The 23,473-nt window shown below is 42.1% G+C and overlaps 2 protein-coding genes across 2 annotated transcripts; one reads left to right on the forward strand and one right to left on the reverse strand.

The window, feature by feature from the left end:
* The first annotated feature begins 1,950 nt into the window (after positions 1–1,950).
* LOC136559309 (interferon-induced protein with tetratricopeptide repeats 5-like) lies at positions 1,951–6,319 on the forward strand. Its single transcript, XM_066554444.1, has 2 exons — positions 1,951–2,122; positions 4,288–6,319. The coding sequence occupies exons 1-2, from the start codon at positions 2,118–2,120 to the stop codon at positions 5,714–5,716; spliced, it is 1,434 nt and encodes a 477-aa protein (XP_066410541.1). The 5' UTR covers positions 1,951–2,117; the 3' UTR covers positions 5,717–6,319.
* A 5,648-nt stretch (positions 6,320–11,967) lies between these two features.
* On the reverse strand, positions 11,968–21,311 carry SLC16A12 (solute carrier family 16 member 12). Its single transcript, XM_066554900.1, has 6 exons — positions 21,202–21,311; positions 19,435–19,538; positions 18,037–18,180; positions 15,001–15,592; positions 13,669–13,928; positions 11,968–12,566 (listed from the first exon to the last, which is right to left on the reverse strand). The coding sequence occupies exons 1-6, from the start codon at positions 21,309–21,311 to the stop codon at positions 12,304–12,306; spliced, it is 1,473 nt and encodes a 490-aa protein (XP_066410997.1). The 3' UTR covers positions 11,968–12,303.
* Positions 21,312–23,473: the final 2,162 nt, after the last annotated feature.

Here is a 23,473-nt window from a genome sequence, read left to right on the forward strand (position 1 = left end):
TCTGCATTTGCTGCAATGCAGTGCAGCTCTTCCTGAGAGCAGTCAGCCCAGCTACAGCTTGCTCTGAAGTGAAAGCAGCAGAGCTGTAGAAAGATTTCTAAATTTTCCTGTGCAGTGCCCAGCAAGTTACAGAGATGGCTGCAGAAAGGCTTTGCATAACTGTTCTCTTACTTACTCTGATTTAAGCGCTTTGCTGCATGTACTTTATTTAATAGGCATTTGTGTCAAACCATAGCATATAGATGCAAATAAATTAGTAAAAAATTAAGGAAACTAGGGCAAACTTCTGCATTGCAGAAGGAATATGCCTGTATTTTCCCACATGTACCAAGCCATGCACCAAGGAAAATAGATGCCTGGGACAGAAGCAGAGACAAGAAACCCAAACTTATAGCATAGTAAATCATTAGTCTCCACATTTGGTTTTGGCATTGCAATAACCTTTCAAACACTTTTTTGCCCTGTAACTACCTACAACCTTTATTTTCCATAAAATACATGGATTTGTGTAGATACCCTTTTTCTTTCTCAATCCACTGCATCTTTTCATCACCTATCAAATATCTGGTTACTAGAATCTTGAATGCTACTCAGAGCATTCAAGACCAAATAAATGGAAGGCACAACAGCAGTGGGCAGCACTCCTTTAGGAGCTGCACTAACCTTTATCTTGAGCTCTGAAGCATCATCTCCAACAGCCCCTCCACAGACACACACAAACACACAAGCACACAAACAGACACTTAAGACAAAAGGCGGGGGTGGGGGGATGTTTTTGTGTTACACAGGCTCTCCAAATTTTTGTAGAAACCAGAAGTTCTAATATGTAAGACTGGTTTGTTGGGTTTTTTAAAGGAGGGAAAGAGTGGAAGGGGGAAAGGAGAGAAAAGAAGGGAAGAAGAGAATTAGGGAAAATAACAGTTATCAGGTACTAACATCTCTGCCGCCATGCTGAGGGTTGTGGTTTCTTCTTCCTCTCACCAGATCTAGTTTGAGTAATTTTTATAAATTGTGTAACACAATTTTAGACCTTTCTTTTTCTTCCCTAGTCTGCAGCTTCAGGTTACATCTGAATTTACTCTATATAGTGCCATTTATTTATGTTATGACCTATTTCTTGGTTCTCTTTGTTACTCCCGAAGTCAAGTTACAGAGCCGGGTCTGCATTTTTAATTTTTTTAAACTAAGCATCAATGAGTTGTTTGTTCATAGATCCTCCAGACCCCAGGCCATTCCCATCTCTGTTGCCAGGTGTGTAGCCTGTAGCAGGCATTGCTCTTGCCAGCATCAGGCTGTAAGCTGTGCAATGGCTTTGCATGGCCTGGGGAGCAAGGCTTGCCAGGTCTTCTCAGTCTGACCTTGTCCTGACCTGTCTTCAGCTTTGTTTTGCTTGGCACACCTGTGACAGCAGTTTCTCAAACTGACTGCCTCTGTCTAATGTGATTTGTGAAAGGATAGTTGTGGGTTTATGTAGAGAGCAGCAACAAACATTTCCTGCAGATGGGATACTTAGTACTCTTAGACAATGGCATAGTGCAGAAAAACACAGACCTGGTACAGCAGCAGAGATTCCATGGTGTGGAGGCACAGGATGAAGGAGTGCAGAGAGGGGAGATAAGGGTTTGTTTGTGTGTGTGTTACATGGGTGACACAACACCAATAAAACAGAAGCCTACAGCATGGCACTGAATTGTGCAAAGATGCATCAGCAGAGGCACCAGGGGCAAAGGACCCTTGCCTAGCCTATGCAGGATAACCAGGTCAGCCCCCACTAGCCTGAAATATTCTCTTTATCGTGGATGTCTCTGCCTTTGAACACAGTAAACGCTGGGAGCATTAAGGAGCTGTTGCCACATTCTCCACAACACAAAGTAATACATGGCACAGAGCCAGGCTGAAACAGTGCAGCTTAGAGACTTAGTTTCATTTCCTCAGCTGCAGGCTGATTATTCTGCTTCGGCACACCAACAGAAAAGCTGAGTTTCACTTTCTTGTTCCCAGTAATTTCATCACAGCTCATGAGTGCTGGACCAAATAAATAGAAGGCACAACAACAGTGGGCAGCACTCCTTTAGCTTTGGGGCTATCTGAAGACAAATGAGCAGAGAAAGAAAACCATGAGGTAAGAAAGCAATCCAGTCTCTGAAAGATGTTTTTTTTCCTCTATGCCACAGGAAAATAATGCTTATTATTTATATAAATGTAAGCAGTGAGAGACTTTGAGCATCTAAAACCAGAAAATATTTTACAGAATATTTAGAGAAGAGCCAAAATAAAATAAGGATGCTCTTGAATGTTGTCATGTTACTGCTTCTCTAATGAGGTTAAGTCTCTGTGAGTAGAACAGAAAGTCAGATATTTTTGTGCATGCAATGTGGGGATGAAATCCCGGCTGTAGCAGGGGCAGCTGGTGCCTGGCCAAAGAGGTATAATCTGTCTCTCAAACCTGTGTTTGTGATTCCTCCTTGATTTGCCTCCTCATAATTTTGCAGTCTTTCCACTCAGTCCTTTTTTTACCCAAAGATTTGATTGTGCAGTTGAGCAGCAGCACATGCTGTGCTCCACAGGCTCTTAGACCTGCTAGGAGTTGCAGAAGGGACAGCAGGGAAGTGTTTCTAAGAAAGGAAGACTTGACTGAGAAGCCTCAGTAATAGAATTGTGTGTCAATCCTTTTTTAATTAAGGGAAAGCACAGTGTAGACTAAAATGTCACGTCTGTGTTGTAAAAATGTCCCCTTGATTGTGTGACAAAGGCCAGTTTGTGCACCCACACAGGGACACAGGTAGGCAATGGCAGCAGGGGAAACCCAAATAACACCCTGCCCTGGTGGCTCCACATTTGGGAAGAAAAAGCTGTTGAATGATGGAGAGGGATTGTCCTGATTTCATCTGGTATAGAGTTAATTTCTTCTCAGTAGCTGGTACAGTGTTCTGGTTTCATTATGCCAATTATGTGTATAGCACACTCACAATTTGTTTGTGGTTGTGTTTATCCTAGTCAAGGACTTTTCTGTGTCATGCTTTGCCATTGAGGAGGTGCACAAAAAAGCTGGAGAGAGCACACCTGGGGCAGGTGATCTGAACTGGCCAAAGGGATATTCCACACCAGAGAACATCATGCCCAGTATATAAACTGAGGGAGTGACCTGGAAGGGGGCTGGTTGGGGTGCAGGGACAGAGTCTGGCATCAGACAGCAGGTAGTGAGCAATTGTACTGTGCACCACTTGTTTTTCTTTGAGTTTTATTTTTTCCTTTTGTCATAATTATTAATATTTACTATAACTATATTTTATTTTAAGTTATTAAAAATTATTAAATTCTGATCTTAACCTACAATTTTCACTTTCGATTCTCCTCCCTGTTCCACTAGTGGGGGGCAGGGGGAGATGAGTGAGCAGCAGCATCTTGCTTAGCTGCCAGCTGGGCTCAAACCACACCAGGGATACAGGAGTGTTAAGGACCAGTAGTATGTTAATAAGGGTGTGTGAGTGTGTGTATCTAGGGATGAGGCACCTGGGGAGAGAGAGAAGCTCCCTGACCAGCCACTGGGCATCCAGAGCCAGCATCTGAGGAGCCACAGGGTTAGTGAGTGAGTGTGTGCTTTGCACCAGCAAGTGGAATGGGGTTACTTACTCATGGGCTGTACATCCAAGTGCCAGCAACTGGAGAGGCTGGTGAGACATGGGACCCAATTCCTGGATACATTAGCCATAGAATCAATATAACCATTACATAAGAATGGTGCTATGATCTAACATACAAGGATTTAAAAATGCAGGAAATCCAGAATTATATTTATAATACGAACCATAACATGTACAAAGGTTTAGGAAATTGAGTAAATCACATTATTTATATTTTATTTATATTTATTATTATAGTTTAATATAGTTTTAATATAAACTATTATTTATAGTTTAAGGGAATTTTAAGTGATGACATCTTTTGGGTAGGCTTCAGCAATTGTTCCCAGCATAGGAAGTATGTTCCTGAGGCCCAAGGGTGTGCCAGCTTTACTACAGAGACCAGCCCTCCATTTTAACATCCACAGCAACATCTGTTTCTGTGTAAGAGGTGCCATCATACACTCGCAAGAAGAATTACTAAAATCACTATTCAGCACTTTGTACCTAGGTCTCCCTACAGCTTTGGCTTCTTTGAAGTATTGTGGACCAAGTGCACCAAGTGAGGTATTACCTGCCTTTAAAGTACATCATGCCTGGCTTAAAAATAAGAATAGCAAAAAGTAAATGGGATATAAACAACTTTTTCTTTGATTTCTTCTAGTACCATTTCCAAGGATTCCTTGAAGACTTCCCTGTTGCAGTTACAATGTCATTTTACATGGACTTTGCAGAAGAAGTATGTAAGTCTTGAGGCCCTAGAGGAAACAATACTTGATCATATCAAGTTTTTGGCAAAATATGAGATTAGAGATTATAATTTACTCTCCTATGTAAATTACCTAAAGAATTCATATGAGGAAGCCCTGAGAAGTCTCAAAAAAGCTGAAGAAGCTATTCAAAAACATCATCCAGATGAAATTGAAAGGAGAAGTCTTGTTACCTGGGGGAACTATGCCTGGATCTATTACCACATGCAGAGATATGAAGAAGCTCAAACTTATGTAAGCAAAGTGGAAAACAGCTGCAAAAAGCTTTCAAGTACTGCTCATGGGAAGATTGAGCTTCCAGAGATCTATGCTGAGCAAGGATGGGCATTATTACGTTTTGGGAGGACTTACTTTGAGAGGGCAATTAATTGCTTTGAAAATGCTCTGAGGAGTGAGCCCAATAACTCAGATTTTAGTGCTGGCTATGCAACTGCAATGTATCGCTTGGAAGGTAACGTTCAGAGGTACGGTGGGGAGAGCAGGCCATCCCTTGAGGCCCTGAAGCGGGCAGTGGAGCTGAACCCAGCAGACACTACCGTTGTGGCACTGCTTGCATTGGAGCTTCAGCGATTACACCGAGCTAATGAAGGGGAGAGGTACATTGAAGAAGGACTGCAGAAAACCCCTGACTTTCCTGTTTTCCTGCGACATGCTGCTAATTTTTACAGAAGGGCAGGAAAAGTGAAGAAGGCAGTGGAGATTTTGAAGAAGGCCCTAACACTGACGCCAAAGTCTGTCGTTCTGCATCACCAACTAGGACTCTGCTACAGATACGAGGTACTTCAGCTGAAAAAGACAAGATACCCACCTAGAGAGGCAATGGAGAATCTCATCGAGCTTGCCATTTTTCATTTTAAAACAGCGATTGACAAAAAGCCAGTATTTTTTTCTGCCTATAGTGACCTAGCAAAGACATATTCAATAGACAAGAGGTATGAAGAAGCAGAAGAGATGTATCAGAAAGTGCTTCAGAGGAATGATCTAGCCTGGGATGATAAACAAGACATCTACTTCAATTATGGCCATTTTCAGCAATTCCACATGAAATCAGAATCAAAAGCCATTAAATATTACATAGAATGTCTGAAACTGGAAATGGATTCCTATCCAAGAAAAAGGTCCAGTGAAGCTGTGGAGACATTATTAAAACAGAAAATTGAGAGTGGTTTAGGAGATGCCACTGTTATTGGTACACTTGGACTTGTTCATAAACTAAATGGTAAGAAACAAGAAGCGATTGAATGCTATGAGGAAGCCATTGCTTTGGATCCTAACAATGAAGAATATCTGAATGCATTAACTGAGCTACGACTTTCCATCTAAAGCTAAAGCTCACAAAAATCCTGTGTACCAAAAAATCCCCCAAACCAAGGAGGTTTCAACAGACTTTTAAAACCTTTTTTGTTGTTTGTTTTTCTTTTGAAGGTAGACATTATGACCAAATGGAACACAGGTGGCATCACTTTCTGCTCATAATGTAAAAACTGCAGACAACAATTGTTGATTTGTTCATTCACTAACAGAGAGCATGCTTGGCTAACTATAAAATATAAAAAAATATATTTATAGCTAATCTAACTTAGTCTTCAATGCTAACATGTGTATAAATGTTGGATTTAAGTGATAGTCTGTAGAACACAAGCTTCTATGCTGAAATCAGATATTACCTTCTACTGAGAAAAAGATAAGGGAATAATACAATAGTATTTTGTCTGTATAGTTGAAGGCATGCTTATACACAAATAGAATTTCTGAAGCTTTTTTTTCAAAAATATCTTTTGTAGAAGAAACTTGTTGAAGGCTTGTTCAGTTTACTATCTCGTATGCTGTTTAATTATGAAAAAAACACTGTTTAGCTAGTCCACTGAAAAGCTTACAAAATGTGTACTATTGTTGTGAACTACTAAAGTCTGTTTAATCTGTTGACTGTTGCTTCTGGCTGTCTTTCTGATGACCGGCCTTCATGTTAGTAGATTAAGTAAAGTGAAATAGCCATTCCAAAAAGTAAGAAGGATAAAGTTTTGGTAGGCTATGAAAGGCTGAGGAGCCTTTCATATTTATTTTCCCTGACCTCTCAGCATAACTGGCTCCAGGGGCATTGCACAAAAAAATTAAACTGTGCACAAAACAACATCTGTCTAGTTTACCCAAAACACCCTATCAGGAACCACAACATCTGGAGAGGAAGGAAGGACACTCTTTAAGATGCCAAATAGATGGCTATGGCCATGCTTGTCAAAAAAGCCAGGGATAGCAAACACACACAAGAAATGACCTGAACTGGACATGAAGGGGAGAGCACAGCCAGAGCAGAGCTGGGTGAGTGCCACAGAGCAGGGCAGGGGAGCACAAGGGACATGTGGAAAAAAGGGTGGGTGCCTGAAGCAGCGCACTTCAACAAGTCTCAGAGAGCAACTCGCGCTTTTGGGGCCTGGAGCACACTTGCAGAAAAGCTAACAAAGAAAGGCAAAGGACAGGTCTTTGTTTGGAGATCCAAAGGCTGTTTACTGCTTCCAAGAAGGTCCACAAACAGAGACAGAAGAGGGTGGAGGGTACAGGGTTAAATATGGGGGGAAAGGGGTGGCTCTGAGGGCTGAGGACCAATGGGAACAGGGACAAGTGGTGCAGGGGAGCGGCAGCAAACTAGGGGAACCAGTAGGATAACAGGGGCAGAACACTGCAGCAAACTGGGGCCAATAGGGATTGAGAAAGGGGAGAACATTCTAGGGGATATACATATATGGTGAACTGGGGCTGAATGGGGGTGGAACAACTGGGAGAGCCAATGAAACTGGAAATATTAACATGTGCCTGCAGAGGCCCATGGGAGGGAGGCTTTTCTCACCCTAACATTAGAGGGATGTTTCCCCTCACTTGTTTCTGCTCCTTGGAGGTTAAGGTGCTGTCACTTCAGTGGCAGGACTTTGAGCCTCTACAGGTGCCCATAGGGTCTATATAGTTGGAAGAAAGCACTGAAATGCCAAAAGTCTTCAGCTGTCCAACTAAATTTTTCTATTGTTTGTACTATCCTTTTCTGATTTCCCAGTAGTGTCCCTGTGTTTGATAGAGCATAGTCCTCAGGGAAAACTAATGCTCTACTTCCAAAATGCTTCTGAGCCCTAGCCACTAGTGTAGCATGAAGCAAACTGGTGACAGAGCCCATCAAGAAGGATGTGCACTTTAATTTCTAGCCATCCTGGAGCATTCCTGCACCCACAACAGCACCCCCATACAGACAGGATGACAAGCCATGAAGGAGTGCAAAACACCGATGCCAGATCACAAAATAACAATAAACCTCTTCCTTCTCAGCTCTCCAGAGAATCTTTCATAACATGAGCAAAAGCAATGAAGTGTACATAATTGCAAACACCTTCTTCCTAAGAACCAGCTGGAGCAAAATCCACCCTTGTTTCCCAGCCACCTGCCAGATTCTCTGTTTCATACAAAGGCAACCCTGCCTAGGGAAGGAGTGGTGAGGAGGGAGAAGAGGGGGACTGGGAACAGTTCCGGCAGACCTCTCCTGAAAGCTGGCTGCAACAGCAGTGGGGGCAGTCAGGAACTGGGGACACAACATTGGTGTGCCCAGCTATGGGGACAAAAGGGTCTGTTAGACAACCTCACTGCCTTGGTGAATCTTGAGGGCTTCTAAACTCAGCATCAGTGCTATCTAAACTCCACTGAGGGCATGAAGGGTGGAGGGCAGCAGAGAAGAATTTGAGGAAGAGGTGGTGCAAGCCATGGTGACACATCCATCCTCCCCTCTACACTGCCAGCAGAATATCTCCTGAAAAAAGAACCTTGAAGAAATAAGGATAAGGTATAAATTATTTTGGAAAAAAAAAAAGTGAGCCTGAATTTTTATGAAGAGTCATAGCAGCTCGATCTGCACAGTGAAGAAACTGTGAGACATAGTAATGCAAAAAGTGTATTTGTTGTGCCTCACCTCCTTTGTACTCTGCAGGACAGTTCTGGAGCACAGATGCCTGGGGATGCTCCCAGGTATCCAGCCTTCTGGATTTTGCCTGTCTTGTAAATGAGAAAAAACGTTATTTCCCACAGGGTGGTGCTGCTGCATTGCCTGGCATGCCGACATGGGGAGCAGGTTGAGTCGGAGCTTCGGGAGTTAGAGAAAATGAAACACACATTTTTGAGAAATATGTGGGGGTTTTGGGCAAAACTAGAACTGCACAGAGGCTGAACACACTGCCAATTAATTCACACCCAAGTATGCATACATCACTGAAGCTGATGCTAGCTGTGTAGGGGAAAAATGACTGAAAATAACACTTCAGGAAGTATCAATTTATGACTCAAAAGCACCTTCTAAAGTATATATAAAATTTAATGAAGTACAACCGAACAATCACTAAGAAGAAGATATTATTTATTGAGGCAAACCCCACTAAGGACTTTGCCATGCTGACTATGAAGTAGTGCTACAGTTTAAGTTAAACAAGCTCTTGCTTCTCACATAAATTTGTAACGCTTTACAAAGAAATAATGTTTGACAATATAAAATACATTCACCATATAGTAACACAGCCTTTGTCTTTCCAGAGGTAAATTATTACCCAAGCTGATAGGAATGTTTCAAGAATATTTTTTCTGAAAAAAGAGTCATTTTTCAACAGAAGGTACTTGACTTTTCCAATGTTGTTTTCACACAACTTTCCAAGGTACAATTTATTAAATGTTCCAGATTATCACTAGAAAATAAATAATTTCAAAATATTTATTATTTCCCTATTTCAAACCCCGTGGAATGGAGACATATGGGATAACTTCAGCAGCTGTGAGCAGTTTCACTTACACTGAACTTCCATCCACTGCACAGAACAGAGCATAATGCCAGGTAGGATCCATCTGAGGTAGGATCTGTTGGACAGATGTTACCCCAAGCCAAGTCCCACCACGCTGTCCTGGGGAGCCAGACAGGCTCAGCAGTGCAGTGCTCCAGCTGAGCTCATACCCATCAATGCTTGTGTCCATCAGGGCTGGTGGGAACATAGAATTACAGGATAGTTAAGGGAGGAAAAGACCCCTAAATCCTCAAACATGCAGCGTTCATCTGGCAAATTGTTCACAGCTAGCTCTGATATCTTGATTTATTCCCATACTAAGCAATGCCAAGAAATGTCCTCCATGGAGGACAGCCTGAATATTGTCATCTCTGAAAAAAAACATTGCCAATACCATAAATCATTCTTTAAAACCATTGTGAGCCAGAGATTTCTGTAATGCATTGCCTGAAATATTTCACATGGCAGGATGAAGGTGATCTGTTCAGCCTGGGTTCTGTGGAGCAGGAGCTAGAAGCTTGGCCTGAGGCTTCACCAGCCTGGATTGCATTCCCATTTCTTCCACTTGCAGGTCATTTCCTGCTACGCTTCTTTCCTTCTGTTTCTTAGTGGGGGCATTCATGACAGGGCTGATATTTCACAGTGTGCTTTATGCACAGAAGTCTTTATTGCAGTATATAAGCTTTTCTCCATTGACTTAAGTCAGAGCAGAAACAGTACTGGAAAGCCCTGAAAGAATTTTACCATTTTCTACAAAAGGTCTGTGAATAAAACCAGTTGAATGTTTGCTGCTAAATAAGATATTTCAAACAATAAGTAGTACTTAAAAAACATAAAGGGAAAAGCATATGAAAAAAATCTTGAAATAATAAGAAAATGCTAATAACACATTACACAGTATAATTTACTATGATAAAAATGCATATAGCATTATACCAACAGGCTTTTACAATATGCAGTTCCATGATGTGTTGTGATGTGAGAAACAAAGTAATTAAATTTTTGTAAATTTATTTACGGTGGTAATTTATAACTTGTTCCAAAAAATTGTATTTTTGATTGACCACACTATTCCCTACTTTTTAAAATATTAAAATATTGTATTAAGATCTAAAACATTATCTTCATCAGTACTAATTAATAAAACCAATTAGTTTTTTTCCACATGTGCATATTTTTCCTAACTCATTAAGGAACACCCATGGATAATTTTTGGGTTTTTTTATTAATATATGTTAAAAACTAAACTGGGTCCAAGAGTCAATTTTCATGCTGAGCTGAAGAAAAGTTATGTGATTGGCTTTAAGAAGATTTTGCACTGCTCTTGCTTATTCTGTGGTCTGTGCACATAGATCATGCTACTGGCTCTGACTACATTCCTGAAGCAGGACAGCAAGAAAGGCTTCATTTAAACACAAATGATTTTAATATGTTGTATTTAAAATACACTTGGATAACAAAACTACTTGATACACATGCTATTCATATATATGTCTGTGTGTATATATAAAATACATTATACTCCTGTGGCTGTACTCTTGGTCTAAATCAAATTGATAATCAGTCTATGTTGCTTTCACTTCCAAGGCACAGAGTGGAAAAGGACACCACGAGCAGCCATTGAACACACTGCAGACTAACAAAACTACTAGTTCAGTGTAAGTGGAAATTATTTAGACTCTGATCAATTTGTTAATGAACAGAATACAGCCTGATACAGCATTAAAACACTGAAACTATTTGTACTGTGGAATGTGAAGTTTTCCATTGCTGACAATGTGTTCACTCTGGAAATGTAGAAAATCACAGTATTGATTAGACCATCACATCAGTAAGTTACTCCATGAGCTACATTCACTCCCTAGCTCCTGTGAAGCAGCCAACTGGAGTATATTCCTCACACAAGCAGCAGGAAACTGTCAGCAAGTCACAGCTCTTGTGTTCTGGCCATCTAGGAAAAGTGACCTGACAGCTCTTCAGATGGTACAAATGAGCAATTGGCACCACCTGAAGATGCAGTTTCTGGGTGTGAAAAGAGACAAACTTGCCACTGCAATACACAGAAACAATTCTGCCAACATCCTCTCCATTATCAGCCCGTGTGGTGGGCACTCTCTCAGCCATCTGGTTGCATGGACTCTAATAGGTGCTGATTTTACAAGAGGAAGAGGCTCTGTGTTTGAAAATACAGGAGCCTCTCTGGTCTCATGGGCTGTCTTTGGGCTTCTTCCAACTAATGCACTTAAAGCACATTTGTCTATCAGCATGCCTGGTCCCATGGCACAAATTTATTCCTCTTCAGATAAGTAGAACCACCACAGCATATTTTCCACCCTCCAAGACAAGGATCAGCTGAAAGATCATACCCAGAATGTCATTGTTTAGAAGTTCAAATTTTAAAGGTATCCAGAAGAAAAAAGGAAAAAGTAAAATTTGCTATAGAGCGTGTGGGAAAGCAGGTCTAAAACCATATTTGAAATTAAATTGAAATGTATGTACAAAGTTCAGGCACATTGTAAAAATTAAAGCTGCTCCAGAGATACTTTCAGCATAAACCAGTTTCCTGCCAGATTTTCTTAAAAAAAGAAAGCAAAACAAAAAAGAAAACAAAAAACAACAAAAAAAAAACACAAACAAAAAAAAAAAACAACAACAAAAAAAAAAAACCCAAAAACAAAAGCAAAACAGATGACTTTGGCATTTGAAACACTCATTGCAAAGAGTTTCATGCAGACTGATAAATGCAGAGATTTTTTCATGGTGTGTATAATTAGTCCATTGAAACATACTAGACCACAAAATGAAAAAGCTTGGGTCATTAATAGTATTTTTAATGTAAATGTTATTGTTCAGTTTTGGTGACTGATCCCTGTGGAGTCAACATTGCATTTCAAATAAATCTGTGAACACTTGTATCTACAAACTCTATTTTCAGTCTAGCTTTCTTCTATTACTGCATTAACTTGGTATTACTGTTGCCGTATGTAGATTTAAGCCAACTAAAACATGACAGAACAATCTAATTGAGAGGTCTTGTTTCACAGGAGAAGTATATTCAACAGTGTAACACCACTGAGCCACATCTGTCTCAGGTTGTGCCAGCACTTGTCACCTGTTGCTGAAGCTGTTTGTATCCACAGCCAAAAATTCAACATCCCTTTGGTCTAATTCTGCTGTGACAGAATAAGCTATTGCTCCATTTGTCCAGATGTGCTGTTTCAAGGCTGTGTTACCAGTGAGGGATGGCAAATGTGTTCTTTTGATTTTCTTTGCTAGTCTTGCAAAGCACAATAGTGCTGAACTAAACATCATAGAAAATCCACACAGGAGAAATGATGCAGTATAGCTGCCAGTTGTGTCCACAAGCCATCCTGTAGGGAAAAAAAAATATTTAGAGGTCCACCGGTATTCTCGTGGATAATTTACAAATCCTGTTACCCAGTCAAAAACTTTTGGAGTTATCACATATAAAAACAATCAAATAATACATATTTACATCACCATCACTATACTTTTACATCTTGGTGCAGAGAGGGATTTATTCTCAGCAGGTAAATAATATCTTTACAGCCTTTTGTTTGGAGGTCAAATCCACAAGAAAAGGCAGAGCAGCCATCACCACACTACTAAATAAACATCTTCCAACTGCCTGGATTTAACTGGCAGTCTTTAGAAGACTTAGGGAACTCTAAGATCTTCATGCAGAAATACTTATTAAGCTGTGGCCAGGCTCATGCTTCACTCAAAACAATTCTATTTTGCAATAATTTTTGCTATGCAAAATTAAAGTAAAAGCTTAATGAGCAGTGATTAATTGGGAATTGATGTAAACATCAATTTACAAAATATGCAAGATATATATAATTGGTTGTTTGAAAAAGATCTGAGCTTCCACAGTATTAAAAACTGTGTCAAGTGCTTTCTAAAGAATAATAAGGGTACAGCTCTCATCCTTACTTCACTGTAATGGTACAGATGGGAAAAATGATGGCTAGATATTACAGGGATGAGTTTATGACCAAACAGGAGTGGAGCTGACTCACCCACCTGTTCAAAGCAATGTAGAGACTAAATACAAAAAGAAAACATAAAAGAAGGACAATCTTGGAATTAAACTCTCTTTAGAGAGATTTAGATTTTACAAAATCATGTAATTTCACAGTGGAATCTTTTACTCCTTCTACTTGCAGAGTTTGTAAACTACGTGAAGTGGTGATGTAGCAGCTCTTAGAAGCCTATTTCATACTGGTTTGTTTTTTAAATTTCATCTCACTCTGTATGTAGAAATCATCCCACCGAGGCTAGGATGGGAAATCTAAAGAGTTATGAATGTCCAGGTGTGTTATTCCTTTACCCAGAGGTTGCCTTCACATTCACTGTACATTTGCTATCCTTCCTTCCCCTTTACATCACAGCAATAGGTAAATCTGAAGTACTGATAAGGTTATAGGGAAGTCATTTGGCAAAACTGACCTGCCACAGGTGGGCTCACTAGATATGGTATGGCATGAAGAAAATACACAACCCCCAGTGCTGATGATAACAAAGGAGTCCCCACTGCATCTGCTGTCACAACAGGGATCAGCGTTACATAGGCTCCATCAAAGTAGCCAAAGGTAAATGAGAAAGGCACAAGCAAGGGGAAGCTTTGGAGAACTGGCAGGAAAAGACAAGAGAGGCCATCCATTCCCACAGCAAAGAGGTAGCAAAAGTACCGATGTTTCTTCAGGCACCTGCAAATTTCAAAACAGAAAAGAAAAATATTTTCACTGAAACCAGCATTTCAGCTTCTATGCCCTGACTTGCAGTGCTTCAGTCTCTCTCTCTCTTTTCTATGGCTCAGATTAAGTCAATTGCCTTACACAAGCCTTCACTCAGCAGACGAGCCCAGGTCAGGAAAGCTGCCCACCTACAGCTGCAGAAACATCTGGACAGCAGCAGCCTAGTGCCTGCAGTGTTCTTCAGGATGTTTCTAGTGACAGAACCCTGCTGCCAGGATTTTGCAGACCCATAAAGTTTCAATGTTCCAAGCAGTATTTAATTGGGCTTTACATCCCAGCTCAGCAAAGCCAGCATTATGCATAAAGTATTTCAGTACACCTCTCTTGGCTGTCACCTTTCCAGTCAGCCCTTAAATGCAAGTTAGTGTGAGTTAAGTGAGATGGCAATTCCCTTCCTTCCTGCTTCACAAAAACAATAATTGATTTCTCCCACAAACTAAAGAAGTGTAAAGAATGCATCCTTTAGAATCAAAATCCTTGCCAATTTGGCCAGTATCTACTGATGTTACAGATGCTGTACACTGATGTTCGGAGTGAGCTGAGTTCACAAAGCATGGTGAGTTCTTATATACTGGAAAATGTATAACAATTTTCAGTCAGTCCTTCCTAGCATGTGCCTAACAATATTGGGCCAGACCTTGCACCCTCTTCTATAACTTCTGTGCCTCCCGAGCAGCACAAAAGAGATGGAAAAGCAGAGGAAACATAGTGAAACCCCCTTGGAAATAGATATGGAGAATCACACTCAACATACCTCAGGCAAGGGGTTACATTTCCACTATCAAATACACAAACACATCATTTTTTCAGGAAAAAAGGATATTAAACCAACTGAACAATTTCAGAATAGACAAAAAGATGAAACAGCAAGCATTCCTGAAAGTTAGACTCTGTTGTTGGGGGTTTTTAAGTTACACATGCTAGAGAAAGAGTACAAAATGTTAAGTTTTATATGTATTATACCTTGCTTGCATCCAGCCTCCCACCAGCTAAAGGTTCCCCTTGATCAGCCAGAAGCCCTTACCTTCTGTCTGTAAGCCATCCAAAGGTGATATTACCAATGATGTCTATGACACCAAGTATTGACATGAGGAAGGCAGCCTGGTGATGACTCACTCCAACACTCAAAGCATAAGGCACTAGGTAGACAAAAAGAGGGCTGCAGCCATATGCCATAAATAAAATTGACACTGCCAGCACCATGAAGCCTGGCATCAGCAAAAAGTCATATTCCTTCCATGAACAGTAGCATAAACATTCATGAGGCCATAATTTGATTAAAGGTGAACAGATGGACATTCGCTTTAAGTCTTGTTTCTCTGTTTCAGGGACATAATTCTGTTCAAGCAACTCAGGAGCAGTTTTACAATCCTCCTTAAGAGAAATAGGCCGCATCAAGGCACCACAGACACAGAGGTTTAGTACAAAACCTCCCAGGATGAGCAAAGCTCCTCGCCAGGAAAACTGCTCAATTAAGAGCTGGACCACAGGGGCCAGGATGAAGGTACCAATTCCACTTCCTGACATGGCGATTCCATACGCCAGCGCTTTCCTTTTGTTGAAGTATTTGCCCACCATCGCAATGGCTGGAGAATAACAAAGTGCAAACCCAAGTCCTAGAAGAGAAAGCAAAGTGCAGATGGCTTAATACTAAGCATGACATATGGAACATATTAAAGCAAACCACATAATGCATTTTCATTAGTACAAAAGAATAGAAAGCTTTTTTTGATTCTGTATCACGCAGCCCAGTCTGAGTGTGATGAGAAACTAGGATGACGTCTTTCTTCCACTGGCAGGGTCCCTGACTTGACAAACCTAACTGATGACCATTAAGCCACAATAATAAGACTCAGACAGAAGTGATGGGGTTCACTTCATAACAAGAACAAGGAGGATCACTAAACATGAGAGAACTGGTGTGCCAGCCTCTCATGCATACAAGATGAGGTCTTGCCCCAGGGTCTGCACCAATGCTGGCACTGGACATGCTGTCCTGATGAGGCACCACTTTGTGTTTTGGTCTGCTGCAACCCTGAACATTAATTTTCAGGTCTCTGAAACACAGTACAAAGAGCCTGTCTCTGTTACTAATATTCTACAAAAAACCTCTCTTGGTCCGCTAAAAAAACTCCTTGCAACAGCTGCTTGGAGTCCTGACCATTTTAAATCCCTGCCTACAAGTAAAGAGGGGAGGAAAGCCTCAGAAAGCCAGATCCAGTTGAGTAAACAAATAAGATTCATCTCTTGGATGGAGAAAAAGATTGTGGTCTCTGCTGCAGAATCAGAGAGTAGGTTTTAATCATCAAGTGGTTGCCCTAACACTAAAATATGTATTTCTGAATCAGTAATAGAAATTAGTTCCTGAGTAGGGTTTTGGAGCATGTCCTACATTGAGGGTGAAACAGTCCCCAGTGCCTTTGGCAGAACTTGCTGATAGAGGATAAAACAGTCCCCAGTGCTGTAACTGGCTTGCCACATCCTCCTCAAAGGCCACACTGTGTGGGGCAGGCACTAAACCTGCCAAGATGGAATAAGAGGATTAGAGGGACTCTGGGCGGCGGGTGCCCAGTCTGGCACCCCCCAGGAGGCGAGGGGACAAGCAGGGCACAGAGCTGGGCTTGGACCTGTACAGGCAGCAGAGCCAGCAGAGCAGCCCTGAGCTAGACATCATCACTAAAGGGCTATGAAAATCATACTTTATTAGGCATACACACCATTTATTTTTCAGTGAGTTGGCAGGGGGAAATAGGTCTCAAAAAAGCCAACAAATGTCCTGTGAAAAGTGGAAAGTATAGGGCTGAAAACATTTTCATACCTCTTAGAAGGAACTCTGCTACTTATTGACACTCCCCAATCTCACCTCTGCTTCACTCTTTGGTTTCAAGTCCTGTTGCTTTTATGGATTTAGACATTCACTTGTTGTGTTCCCATCTGCTCTCTGGGTTGGGGGCACCTCATCTAGCCTTTACCAACAGTTCACCTCTCTGTAAATCAGCCCCCACAGGCTAAAAGTTCACTGCTTGTAATGAACTTGGCTCTTTACTACTCCGTGTACAAGTTGTAACTGCTTTTCCACCTCGGTATTCACAGCAGCTCCCACTAAAGAAGCCTCAGAGGTATTAGCGTGGTTTGTAGCACAGTCCCTCGAATTACAAGAAGCCTTTTTATTTGTTCTGAACACATTTTGTCAAAGATTAACATTGTAATACAGGAGCAACAGGCGCTAAAATAAGGATTTTTTATTTTTTTTAAACAAATAAGCTGCTGGCAGCATGTGAACTGCAGTAATTCCACCAACTCGTTACTAAACTCCAGGGGACCAAGTACAAGGTCTTTTATCACCCTGGCTACCAGGTCAGTATTAATGAGGAAGGAATGTCAGTGTGACCACAGGCCCCTCTCAAGTTCCTCTGTGCACAACAAACACAGGCAGATAGGACAGAGCAAAGATTTGTTTTCACCCTACCTGAGCAAAAATGGAGGAGCTGCTACAGCAAGACTACCAACCAGCAATTTTTTTTTTGCTGTTCAACTGGAATGTAATGCAGACAAAAGTAAGACATACAGCTGAGGTGCCTGGTATTCACCAAGAGCTCCTCTATTCTTACTTACATTTATGTTTTAATTTAAACTTTTTTCCCAAATATGCAAATATATTAGGGCAATCTAGAACTTCTGCTATAACAAACTCCTCCCAAATCCCAGACAAAACAGGGAAACCTTTTCATGTATACCAACTGCAACAGCAGTTCTTCCTGACCTCCCATAACTTCAGAACTTTATTGACAGTCCTCTCTCCAATAGAAGGTAAGGTTGGTTTTGCAGGGTGATATGAGATCAGTCAGTGATATGTGATATCAGTCAGATATGTGATATGAGATTAGTCAGTGCTGAAGCTCTCACTGGCACAGCCTCTTGTCTACAACCATGGGAACACGTCTGAGTATCTCTATTTGACCAGTGCAGTGTCAATATGACATGGAGAAGAGATCACCCATTGTTTTTAGCATTCCTGTCTTGTGTTCTGGCAGCAACAAAGGGGCTGAATGCATCCTACCTGTGAGGACTCCTAATGATAAGTAGAGATGTTCCAGACTGGTGGCGAATGAGCTCAGAATTAGTCCAGTAGATGCAAGCAGCCCTCCTAGCATGATACCAACTTGGCAGGATACATGATTACTGATTAAACTTCCAAGTGGGGCTTCAAAGAAACAAATAAAGTTGGTAGTTAATGGCAGGTCCTCACACACAGTTCACTTGCAACAGTTAGAAAAGAAAAGGAAGCAGGAGGAAGCAGGAGAAAATGGTGTTTGCAGCTCCAGAGTGGTCTTCCAACATAATCCTGTCACAATGGCATGAGCCAAATATAAAGAAAAAAACTTCTAAAAGTAATTTTCCTCAAAGTCAGGATAAACCTAAAATTTACAGTACCTTTCTCAGCAGCCATTCCTGTAGATCAAAGTCATTATGGAACACAGCTAATCTGCAGTGTCAGGGGGTCAAGACAGGTCACAGGAACAGCCCACACTGTTCATTACTCCATGCTTACAGCACTCAGACTTTTCCCCATCTGGAATTTGCACTTCAGCCCTCAGTAACTTTAGGTGTCCTTCCTCACAACTCTCTGGCCTTATGGGCTCTGGGTTAGACTCAAATAGGAGAGGTCTCACATCTTTTGGACAATCTCCAGGGTTGCTACCCTTCTCCTGCATTTCTCCAACACCAGTGTCTCCCATATCACCCTGCTTTACCATGGGATGCCATCAGCAACCCTCTCCCCTTCTACTACCTGCAATGCCAGGGCAAGGTTACCCCTATTTCTGTCTTTTCCCCAAGATATAACCTGGCTAGCACAGGCAAGTTGTTGCATCTCATTCTTGCTGTGCCCCTCTGCCTTTCTAGCAACTCTTATGGATTAACCTCTTCTACAGGACTAGGGCATGGATTTTCACCAAGCTGTACAGCTTTAAAGCAAACCCATGAGAAATTCAGTACAACTGCTGCGTTGATGCACATGATTTTTAATAATAGCAAATTTTCTTTTAAGAGAGAAGACTATTTGTAAATATACACTTTTGATAAAAGGAGGATGGTTGTGACTTGATCTGGAGGCAAGATGTACATCCTGTGCTACATCTCAAATATGACTCCAATCAAAAGGCAAAACAAACAATTGCTCAGTTAATAGCTCTCAAACATGAGGTGTCCCAATAGACCTGAACAAAAGTACATTTCTGAAAAATTAGATCATTTCACAAAACAAAGTTCTGCTTCTTTTCTTTAGTATGAAGACACTCCCTTGTACAACTGTGTTGGGGGAAGCAGCTTGGATATACCACACCCCAGAGATCCCACAGTATCACTCCCAGGTGACTCCACCAACTTGTGAGCATGCTAAAAACAGATGGAGCCAATGCAAAAGTAGCCATATTACTCTTGAAAGGGTAATACACACCACAAAGCATCGTAGCACAGTCCACAATGGAGTGGATCCAAGCAGTTCTGGCATAATCCTGCCCAAAGTATGCCTGAAACTCCACAAAAAAAATGGAGATACACCTAGGACAGAAAACATGAACACAAGTCTGTTAAACATGGAATATTCACCTCACAGAAAACACTGTTCTCACTCTTCAGGTATAAAAAGTATCCACTTGAAGGTCCTCTCCAGCTCCTGGGAAAATCAAAATGGTGGTTGTGAACATTGTAATATCACATGTTTCTTGCTGGGGTTATCTGCTGCTAGAGATTTTATGACTCAGAGTAGTTTGAACTAAAAGGAAATTTAAATGCTAATTCTCCCCAGCAACTTATAGCCCATATGATGGTGTTCTGCCCTGGCACACACACAGTTCTTCACTGGCCCTGTTGCTCACTATCCCACACCCGCACAAACTGTGAGGGTAGGGTCAATGTAACACACCTGCAGAGCAAACCCCACCTGCAGCTGTGCGCTCATAGATGGACAAGCGCTAAGTAACTCCTCTCAAACAGAATCAAAACACAGCAGGAGCCTGTGGACCTTCCAGCAGTTTAATAAAATGTTTCCAGGAGAGGTCCTTTCTCAACTTGACAAGTGTTACTGTTCAATATGTCCGTGCAGCAGGTTAAAAGGCTGCATAACTTCATTCTCTTTTCTGGATCAAGAGATGCCTTTTCCCAAATCAGTGAATGACCACTTTCTTCAGCTTTTTATCTTGCACATATTTCACTCTTCTATGTAGTCTAATGTGTGCCAGCCATTAGATAATTTCATGTATGTAACACATTGCACACATGAACACGGAATTAAATCCACTAGGAATTCTCTGCTATTATTATGGAATTGGTATATTTGTATGCATTAACTAACACTGTATAAGTGTTTCTATCCCCTTCTCTGCTGTTGACTCCAAGACCCTAGATCCCTAAAGATTTAAAATCCCTAAATCTGGCAGCTTTATTTTGAAAGAAATAAGAACTTTGGGTAGCAAACACTGTATTTACATTATACTTGACTGCCCAACAAGACACTCTTTCAGTTTTCTTCATTTACCAGTGTGCTTAACTCTCTGCTTAATATAGCTAAATTGTCCATGTTCACACAAACCAGCCTCCTCTACCTCCAGTCGACATCAAAGTCACTGTGAAAGCAATCTCGTCCCAGATTGCATTATTTTTATGCGAGGCAGCAGTCTAGTTCTTGTTCTCTCCTATTCTCTTCTCCTATTCTCTCTTCCTATTTCGAGAAAATATTTTCTGCATATTTTGGATACCAGAAGGGTGCAGAGAGGGGTCTCTTCTCTAGGGCTTGGACATTCTCAGTCAGGACAGTACCTGAGACTCTCACAGTAGGAGAAAGGGGTATTTACATGATTTTCACATTGACTCAGGAGTCATGTACATTCACTGGGACTGGCAAAAATGAGCACGGCTAAGGGCTCAGAGGGACACAGTGAACCCAAAGAGACCCCACATGATTCCTCCCTCCCCAGCAAACCACCACAGCCTGAAATAGCTCTACCTGCCCCTGGCCTTGATTCTGTAAGAAATCAGGGAGCGGGTGCTGAAAGCTGGAGCAGCTGTCAGAGGAGGCGAGACTAAAGCCAGAGGGCTCATAATCCCTTGGTCGCCCCCGCAGCCTTAGGGGTTTCAGGAGATAACAAACCCTCTTCCTAAGGCAGAAAAGAAAAAAAAGCTAATGCCACAAAGAGGCCAGCAAGACAAGCAGCAGTGCCTTTACCTTGTCACGGCCCTGGTGCAGATCGTGACGAGAAAGCAGCCAGCAACAATCATCCATCCCCAGCCTCCGTCGGGAGGGCCAGCGTGCCGGGCCCGGCGTGATGAGGCCATGGCGGTGCCTGCGCTCCTCGCCTCAGGGACAGCGCCTGGCTGCGGCCCTCACGGCCGGCGCGGGCCCGGGCTGCTCGGCACATGGGGCTGCGGCCATCTGGGGAGAGAAACAGCCGAGATGTCAGCCACACTGCACACGCTGTAACCCGAACGGCTGGGCAGACACTGCCTCAGCCATCCCTACTGCAGAAAGGGGCTGCTCGGCACATGGGGCTGCGGCCATCTGGGGAGAGAAACAGCCGATGTCAGCCACACTGCACACGCTGTAACCCGAACGGCTGGGCAGGAACACTGCCTCAGCCATCCCTACTGCAGAAAAGGGAGCGCTTCTTTCACATGCAATTTATGAAAATTTGTTGGAACCAAGAGGGCCATCAGGATTTGAGCCAGTGTATGGCATCATGCTTTTCATGATAATATGGGTGATTTGTCCAGCACTTGCGTCCTAGCATACAATACCCTCTTCCCCTGCGTGTCACTGCGTACACGTGCAAGTCACTTTACTGCTGCCAGTCCTCATCCACCTCCGGCAGGCTCCTCCCACTCATCCATCCCTGGCCTGAACTGTATTTTCAATTGCAATCTCTACTCAAACTAGCTACTCTTCCTTGTACGCAATTTAGTGCAAAAATTTTGTTTGAGAGAATACAGTTTTCATCTTTGTACGGGAAGGGAATATTTTCTCCACAACCAGAGCAGATCTGATGATAAAATGACCTCTGTATTCTCACAAGTTAACTCCCAGATGAAAGCTGTAATCAGCAGGACACAGCAACTTAATTTTGTGAGCATGGACAGTTCACAGAAGGTTAGAGCTAGCCTGTCACCTTCTCTTAACCACTTAAATCAAAACTGTGTCTCCATCCACACCATCAAATTGTCTCTAAACACACACTGGGTGCTGCAGGACACTGCAGGAAACCCACTGACACCCCCTGGATGCACCCCTGGTGAGTAACTGAGTCGTGTGCTTTGCTGAGGGGACCAACAAAAAGCCCTCAGTCCTTTTGCACCAGTGACTGCATGGCAGGGCTCAGCCGAGGGACCTGAAGTGCCCCAATTTTCTCAGTGCAGAAACACACAGTGCTGGCTGTCAGTGCCACATTTCAGTCCATGTTTCTGCCATCACCAGCAAACCTTAGCCTCTGGATGGATCAAAGACTTGTAAGACATAAGCAGAATATCTGGGATGCCTTTCAGTTTTGCTTGAAGAGAAAGCTCAAATACCTTCCATCTCACCTAGCTACAACAGATACCGAGAATGCAAGTTTCCCACTGACAAGAACCACAGGCTTCCCAGGAAGTGTTACTTGTTAAGGCAGGTCAGAGGGCTACAGAGCCACTTAAAATGGCAATTCAAGAAAGCAGCTACATGGTTAACACTGTGCATCCTCAGTCCTTGAAGCAGCTCAGACAGGTGAGGCTCAAGGCTTGACTCTGCAAAGCCCAGAGCTCCCTGACCCAAAACAGCAAGACACTCTAGAACTAGCCCTAAACACCACCACATCTGAACCTTTGAGAAATGTCCACCAGTGACCTCCTTGAGATATCCAGAGCTGCAGCTCAAAATCAAAACCAGAATTATTTTAAGAAAACGCATACACACTGCCAAACTCAAAGGTGAGCAAAATAGGAGAAAATGGGTATAACAAACAAAAACCACAACATGTTGAAAGCTTAGTAATATAGTTAGGTGGAGTTTGCATAAGCATGTGATCCATCACAGGGGGTTCCTGAGCACTTCTGCAGAGTCTTTGCTAGGAGAAGCTCCTTATTTTGGAACTGAGCAGTATCTTTTATTGCCCCTTCTACTGGAATGAACTGGGCGGGGGTTTGGTTTGGTGGGGTTTTTTTTCCTTTGGTGGGTGGTTTTTTTGTTTGTTTGTTTGGTTGGTTTGGTTTTCTTTTTCAAGTTTTGATCATTTAGGGTGAAGGAGGAACTTCCAGGAATGCCAGAATGGATAACAATAACCCTTCAATAAGAAGAAATATATACAAAAATTTTCAGATCTGCACATGCAGAGCCCTAAATAATTTTAATGCACAAACAGCAGTAGCTGGGTGGCATGGCCTCAGCCTAGATCTCTGGCCCCACTTCCCAGGCAAGCTTCAGCTCAGGGTTGAGTTCACATTTTTAGCTGTACATTAACGTACTTGGGAAG

Source organism: Molothrus aeneus, chromosome 8 (genome assembly GCF_037042795.1).
Source record: "Molothrus aeneus isolate 106 chromosome 8, BPBGC_Maene_1.0, whole genome shotgun sequence".
In the NCBI taxonomy this organism is placed as follows: domain Eukaryota; kingdom Metazoa; phylum Chordata; class Aves; order Passeriformes; family Icteridae; genus Molothrus; species Molothrus aeneus.

What these genes read in the sequence shown, in the direction of transcription:
- SLC16A12 (XM_066554900.1), bottom strand. Translation starts at nt 21,311, where the DNA reads ATGGCCTCATCACGCCGGGCCCGGCACGCTGGCCCTCCCGACGGAGGC. An exon ending in ATCATTAGGAGTCCTCACAG is followed by an intron (nt 15,593 to 18,036) that starts GTAGGATGCATT and finishes TTTCTCTTCTAG; the next exon opens with GACTTGGGTTTGCACTTTGT. An exon ending in GGATGGCTTACAGACAGAAG is followed by an intron (nt 13,929 to 15,000) that starts GTAAGGGCTTCT and finishes TGAAATTTGCAG; the next exon opens with GTGCCTGAAGAAACATCGGT.